At 48.1% G+C, this 7,523-nt stretch overlaps 1 protein-coding gene across 1 annotated transcript; it reads left to right on the top strand.

Moving 5' to 3' along the window:
- The first annotated feature begins 2,742 nt into the window (after window positions 1–2,742).
- LOC131026016 (uncharacterized) lies at window positions 2,743–6,681 on the top strand. The gene is made up of 2 exons (XM_057955797.1): window positions 2,743–3,273; window positions 3,331–6,681. The coding sequence occupies exons 1-2, from the start codon at window positions 2,743–2,745 to the stop codon at window positions 6,679–6,681; spliced, it is 3,882 nt and encodes a 1,293-aa protein (XP_057811780.1).
- The last annotated feature ends 842 nt before the right edge of the window (window positions 6,682–7,523 follow it).

The raw sequence follows: 7,523 nt of genomic DNA on the forward strand, positions 1-7,523 counted from the left end.
TGTTCTTCATGTTCTTGTTCGATATAAGTGGAGATCTATGGTGTATGAGTATGCTGTGAGGAAAATTTTCAAACGTGTGTTTTGATCTAAGTTCTTTGCGTGTTATGCATGAAAAATCTTGGAAGAAGACATGAAAAATTTCCTTGACACCTACTGAGCTCGTATGATTCTTAGATCCTAATGTGTTTGTTGCAAATCTTAGCTGGGGGATGGGGTGTTCGTTCTTTAGATGAGTCTTTTCCGCTTGTAGAAGTTCACTTATCATTCGTGTGCACATGGGAACAGTTGAGTTTGGGCGAGAGTTTTTGTTGATTTGAGAGCTCTGAAATTTTACATGCATGCTCTGTTTTTACATGTTGTTGTGCATAATATCAATGTTCACTAACGTTTGTTTTCTTTGGTAACGATTACCACATAACCGAGCTCCTTATTGTCACAATGGTTTTTTTTTCTTCCTGGCGATGAAATGTGGAGATATCTTTTCTGGGTTTATTTCCCAGAAAAGCTTGATGTTCCTCATGAATATCTATGAGGAAGGGTTTTCTACACAACTTTTCTCTTCGAAGAAATCCGTACATTTGATCCGGAATGGCTCTATGGGCCGAAGTTCGTGGGCTTCTATGAATCTTTCGTTTTAAGAATCTCTCCAGGGTTTCTCTAGGGTTTTACGGGTCCCACCAGGGCAGACAATGATTCTAGGGGTTACGAGAACAGGGTTGCGCAGGCCCCCTGCGCAGCGATAATTTTTCATATGTCCTTATACTAACATGTCTATTTCCTTCAGGTACCAATCATGGGAACCGATGACCCGTACAGGAATCTGGCTAAGGATTTTGATACAGTCGCAGGAGAGTCAGGAACCGGGAAGGCTGGGATCCCTTCGACCCAAGGGATTAATTTGTCTGAACTCACACCGCCAGGTTTCACCACTTTCAACAACCCGGCCTCGGGGCCTACTGGGACTACTCCGGGAACAACACAATCTTTGATCAGAACTTCGGCACCAGAGGGTACGGTGCCTACTTCCACGCAAGGGCTCCTCAATGTCACGCTCACTGAGCAAATGCTAACGATGCTCAACTATGCCACAATCCGGCAACTGGCAGGGATGCAACCCCCCCCCCCCGTTACCCCGACAGCATTGGGAGAAGTTGAGCCTATCATACACAAGAAAACCACCACAGTACCAACCCAGGACAGGAACCACGAATTACCTAACATATCACACCCGGTCACGCAAAAAGGAATGGGAAATACCGGGGAAGGACAAGGGAAGAACAAGAGGAGGTTTGTCACTAATAGTGTCCAAATAGAGGATGTAGGCGACTCTACAAGCGGCACTACTCCACAGCGCAGTCGGGGCACCCAGAGGGAGAACACTAGACTCAAAGAGAGAGTATCATTTCTTAAAAGTCAGCTGAAGAGCCTAGAAACGGAACTGAGAGAGCATCCCCAAGAAACCGTAAGGAATGAAGTCTCCGATGAGGAAGCATATTCATCGGAAGAACAGGAGGAAGAACCTCGAAGGGAAACTCCACACAAGCGCAGGGCCATGGGCACATCTGGGGGAAGAATGAGGAATGCACCTCACCGACAAGTGCCAAGACTAAGCAATAGTCCATTCTCAGACGAGATCTTACTGGAACCCTTACCAGTGAATTATCGCCCAGTATCTCTCGATTATGATGGGACAACTGACCCGGAAGCACATATGGCACGGTTCGAGGGCCTAGCATCGTTACACCAATATGGAGAAGGCATAAAATGCCGAATTTTTGCCACCACCTTATCAGGAATGGCCCAGAGATGGTTCCACAACTTGAAAAGCAGCTCCATCTACTCTTATGGGGACTTATACCTCATGTTTATGCGACAGTTTGCTAGCTCCAAGAGAATGGGAAAGACCGCTATATCTTTGATGGATGTCAAACAGGAACCACAGGAATCGTTAAGGGAGTACGTGACAAGGTTCAACATGGCCGTGTTAGACACACCGGAGGCAGAATCATTGATCAAATGTTATGCGTTCGTTCGAGGATTAAAGCAAGGTCCCCTTTTCGACGCATTACAAATAACACCGCCTAAGGAATTCGACAACATCATGGCTATATTACCAGGATACCTACAATTGGAGGATGCCAAGGCTGCACGTAGGGCTGAAGCCGATAAACTCCGCGTGAAGAAAGGTGACAACGGGATGCATCCCGGCGAAAAACACTCTCAGAGAATACCATATAAGGGTCTGCCACCGAGAATGCCAGCCATGGCGGTCGAAACAAGGCCTCCCTCTCCGAGACCTGCGCAGCCAGACCGGCGCAACAGAACTGGGGATACACATGAGCGTCACCCTTTGGACAGACCTGCTGACGAGATTTTCCATCTTGTCAAAGATGAAGTTTGGTTCCGAGCCCCATGGAATTACACCCGCGGTGATCCCAAACCAGGGAAAAATGACCAATTATGCGAATACCATAACGCTTATGGGCACACAACCGCAAATTGCGGACACCTGATGAATCAGTTGGAGATATTGGTGAGACAAGGTCGACTAGACAGATTCGTCACTGGACCCCCGAGAGCGATGAACGGAGAACAGCACAACCGTGACCGGGGTAACCATAGGCGTGACGGGGGGAGAGAAGGAATGACCCAGACGACAGGCGGGAAAGAGAATTAAGGAATGAGGCACCAGAACGACCACCTTTCCAGAGGGAAATTCATATGATCGTTGGAGAAAACGGTATGCCTACATCAAACAGAGCGAAGAAACAACTTGTCAGGGCTGTGAGAACAGGACACTTTAACTCTAAGGTCATGGCTATCACCAGCGCAGCCAGCGAACCCACCATATCCTTTGGCCCGGAAGATGCCAGACCGTTAATGTACCCCCATGATGACGCCTTAGTCTTCTCAACAGACGTGGCTGGATGCCTGGTCTACCGAGTTTTTGTGGACTCAGGCAGCGCGGTGAACATTGTGTACTGGAACTGCTGGAAGGCCCTTGGCTCGGATGTCAATGTTGAACCAACGAATGCACCACTCTATGGATTCTCAGGAGAATCAGTAGTACCAATCGGAATGGTAGAACTGCCAGTTACCTTGGGACGATCGCAGGGTTATAAAACCAGAACAATCAGATTTTTGATCATAGACGCTCTGAAACCTACGTACAACATCATCTTGGGGCGGCCCGCGCTTAACACCTTCAAGGCAGTAGTTTCCACATTCTACCTCAAAATGAAGTTTCCGATAGACGGTGGAAGAATTGGGGAGGTGTGGGGGGATCAAGCTACATCGAAGCAATGTCATGTGCAAACACTAACTTAACAGAATGATAGTGTTGGAGACGATCCCAACACCCGAAAGCAGAAACGAAAGCAAGCAAATGTCCCGGGGGAACCTAATGATCAGAGAAATGAGAAGATGGGGATAGTCACCGCGTCAAACCCCGAACGCAGAGAAATCATGGAACTCAGAGATGGAGTTGATAAACAGCCACTCGTTTCCACGAGTGATGCATGCTTGCTCATTGAACTTTTTCCTGACAGGGAAGGATACACTACCAGAATTGGAGCGGGAATGGCACCAACCCTCCAAAAGGAAGTTACCGCATGCCTGCGCAGGAACGCGGATGTATTCGCATTCAACACTTCTGATCTTAAAGGGATAGACAGAGAGCTAGCCGAACATCGTCTTAATGTGGACCCGACGGTTAAACCAGTCAGACAGAAAACAAGACACTTTGGCGCGGAGAAGGATGCAGCTATTCGGGAACAGGTCCAAGCCCTCCTAGAGGCAGGACATATCGTGGAAATCCAATATCCCGAATGGATATCTAATGCAGTCATGGTAGAAAAGAAGGTCAAGGTGTGGAGAATGTGTGTGGACTACAGAGACCTCAACGCAGCTTGCCCTAAGGACTGTTACCCGCTCCATCGAATAGATCAACTGGTGGATGCTACTTCAGGGTGTGAACTCTTGTCCATGATGGACGCATACCAAGGATATCATCAGGTAAAGATGCATCCAGATGATGTAGCCAAAACCGCCTTCGCAGTGTGCACAGGAGTCTTCGGGTGGGAAAGCATGCCCTTCGGCCTCAAGAATGCAGGGGCCACATACCAGCGTATGATGGACAAAATTTTCAGGACGCAGCTGAGGAGAAATATCTCGGTATATGTCGACGACATGTTGGTGCGCAGCATTAAGGCCAGCTCCCACGTGGCCGATCTGGAGGAAACCTTCTCAGTAGTCCGCAAGAATAAACTCATGCTCAATCCCGCTAAGTGCACCTTCGGGGTGCAGTCAGGAAAGTTCTTGGGTTATAGGGTAACACCGGAGGGGATCGAAGTTAACAATGACAAAGTTAAAGCTATTCTGAACATGACCTCACCCAGGAATGTCAAAGAAATCCAAACACTCAACGGGCGAATTACCGCGTTGAGTCGGTTCATCTCACGCTCAGCTGAGCGAAGTCTCCCGTTCTTCAAGGTTCTACGAAAAGGAAGTCGGTTTGAATGGAGTAGTGAGTGCCAAAGAGCCTTCGAAGACCTAAAAGCTTACCTGACCAAACTACCAGTGTTGACAAAACCCTCTCCGGGGGAACCATTATACTTATACATCTCCGTGGGAGTTGAATCTCTGAGCTCAGTGCTGGTCCGGGAGGAGAATCGACAACAAAAACCAATATACTTCGTAAGCAAGGTCATCCAGGGTGCAGAGCTACGCTATACTGAGGTTGAAAAGACCGCGTACACAATCATGATCACGGCCAGAAAGTTGAGGCCATACTTCTTATCGCACAAGGTCATTGTGAGAACAATAATACCATTCAAACAAATCTTAGGGCGACCGGATCTAGTGGGGAAGATGGTGAAATGGGCCATAGAGCTCGGAGAGTACGAAGTCGAGTTTGAGCCGCGCACTACCATTAGAGCGCAGGCACTGGCGGACTTCATTCAAGAAGCAACAAGGTGGCCTATGAGGGGACCGTGGACAGCACAGGTTGATGGGTCGGTCACCAAAGAAGGGTGTGGGGTGGGAATCTACATCACCGCGCCCGAAGGAGAAATCTACCAATTCGCTATCAAGTTTGAAGATAAACTATCCAATAACGAAGCCGAATATGAAGCAGTGCTAAGGGCAGCCCACATACTTAGAGAACTCAGAGCCGACAACGCAGTGATTAAAACTGACTCTCAACTGGTGGCACAACAGTTAACAGGAGGTTACGGGATAAAAGAAGAGAGAATGAAACACTACTTTGACAAAGTCCAAGAGATTGGGAAAAAGTTTGAGAAATTTGAAATACAACAAGTGCCGAGAGAAGAAAACCAACGAGCAGACCTCCTGGCCAGAGTAGCCAGTGCAGTCGAACAAACGTGGAGCGAGGACATTACCTTGGTGTTCGAACCCAAGAGAGCGGTGGTGGCACAGGTATACAACATTGAAACCAAGGACGATTGGAGAACACCCATCATATACTATTTGAAAAATGGCAAACGAATGGAGGAGGATACCTCACGGTATGCCAAATACGAGAATTACTGCCTCATTGACGATCAGCTATACAAGAGGTCTTTCACCCATCCATTTTTGAAATGCCTGGCCCCAGAGGAGGCACGGTTTGCTTTAAAAGAGATCCACCAAGGGTGCTGCGGTAATCACGGTGGACACAGGGATTTGACAAGGAAGATAATCAGAGCAGGATTCTACTGGCCCGGAATCAGCAAAGAATCGAAAGCCTTCGTGCAAAAATGTGAAGCTTGTCAGAGACACGCTCCCAAAATCAACATACCTGGGGAGGAAATGGGGATCATGCATGCTGCGCATCCTTTCGACAAATGGGGAATCGACATTGTGGGTAAATTACCAACTGCTCCGGGAGGCAAGTGCTTCCTCATAGTTGCCGTAGACTACTTCTCCAAGTGGATCGAGGCGGAAGCTGTCACCAAAATCGATGATAACACAGTGGAAAAGTTCATATGGAAGAACATCTGTTGTCGGTATGGGGTGCCAAGGATTTTGGTCTCAGACAACGGAACCCAGTTCACGAGCAAGAAGATCGAAGATTTTTGTTCGCGGATGGACATCACACAGAAATTTGTGTTAGTCGCCCACCCTCAAGCCAATGGACAGGTAGAATTGGCAAATCGCACCATATGCGAAGGGATCAAGAAGAGACTCGAACGAAGCAAGGGACGATGGGTTGAGGAATTAGATACAGTGTTATGGGCACTTAGAACCAGTCCGAAAACCGCAACCGGAGAGGCTCCTTTCACTTTGGTATACGGGTCGAACGCTGTGGTACCTGCCGAGGTAAGGCTGGAATCTCATCGGGTTACTACCTATGACACTGCACAGAATGAGGAACTGCGCCGACTGGACTTGGATCTGATTGAGCTACATAGAGAGGAAGCACAGGTGAGGGCGGCAAAATACAAAAGTATCATCAAAGCTGGTTACGACAAGAAGGTAAAGCTGCGCAGACTTGGGAAAGGAGACTTGGTACTCAAGCGGGCAGACGCATTGAAGCCTGTAGGAAAATTTGAAGCTAACTGGGAAGGTCCTTTTGTTATCACGGAGGTCCTGGGGGGAGGAGCTTATCATCTAGCAGATCAAGGAGGGCGGCCCTTAACCAGGCCATGGAACATAAATAACCTTAAGAAATTTTACGTGTAAGCACTCTTTTTCAGTTTCCATCATGTAGACCAAACACTCTTTTTCCCACTGGGTTTTAACGAGGTTTGGGCCATGGACATCTTAATAAAATGGATTTCATGGTTTAGGGAAACCTTCTCTTACTTGCATAACACCTAAACACACACCAACACTGAACTTGTACCATCTTGAGGGCCGCTCTGCGGGGGTGTACCATCTGTGTTCCATCTTAAGGGTGTACCATCTTGAGGGCCGCTCTGCGGGGGTGTACCATCTGTGTTCCATCTTAAGGGTGTACCATCTTGAGGGCCGCTCTGCGGGGGTGTACCATCTGTGTTCCATCTTAAGGGTGTACCATCTTGAGGGCCGCTCTGCGGGGGTGTACCATCTGTGTTCCATCTTAAGGGTGTACCATCTTGAGGGCCGCTCTGCGGGGGTGTACCATCTGTGTTCCATCTTAAGGGTGTACCATCTTGAGGGCCGCTCTGCGGGGGTGTACCATCCGTGTTCCATCTTAAGGGCGTACCATCATGAGGGAAACTATTCAAGAGAAACTATCACTAAGGATCTAAAGAAAGAAAATAGCACTATCACTCAAAGGGGATAGTGGACGCGCAGATATGACTGCGCAAACCAAGGGGATAGTGGACGCGCAGATATGACTGCGCAAACCAAGGGGGTAGTGGACGCGCAGATGTGACTGTGCAAACCAAGGGGATAGTGGACGCGCAGATGTGACTGCGCAGAAAACGGGACAGCGGATGCTTAAAAGAGGGATACACAATGGCCGCACAAATGACAGAAAGATAGAGAGCTAAAATCTTAAAACAAAATTCTTCATAGTTGCTTACATACATTTTTCC

The sequence above is a fragment of the Salvia miltiorrhiza genome, chromosome 5 (assembly GCF_028751815.1).
Source record: "Salvia miltiorrhiza cultivar Shanhuang (shh) chromosome 5, IMPLAD_Smil_shh, whole genome shotgun sequence".
NCBI lineage: Eukaryota > Viridiplantae > Streptophyta > Magnoliopsida > Lamiales > Lamiaceae > Salvia > Salvia miltiorrhiza.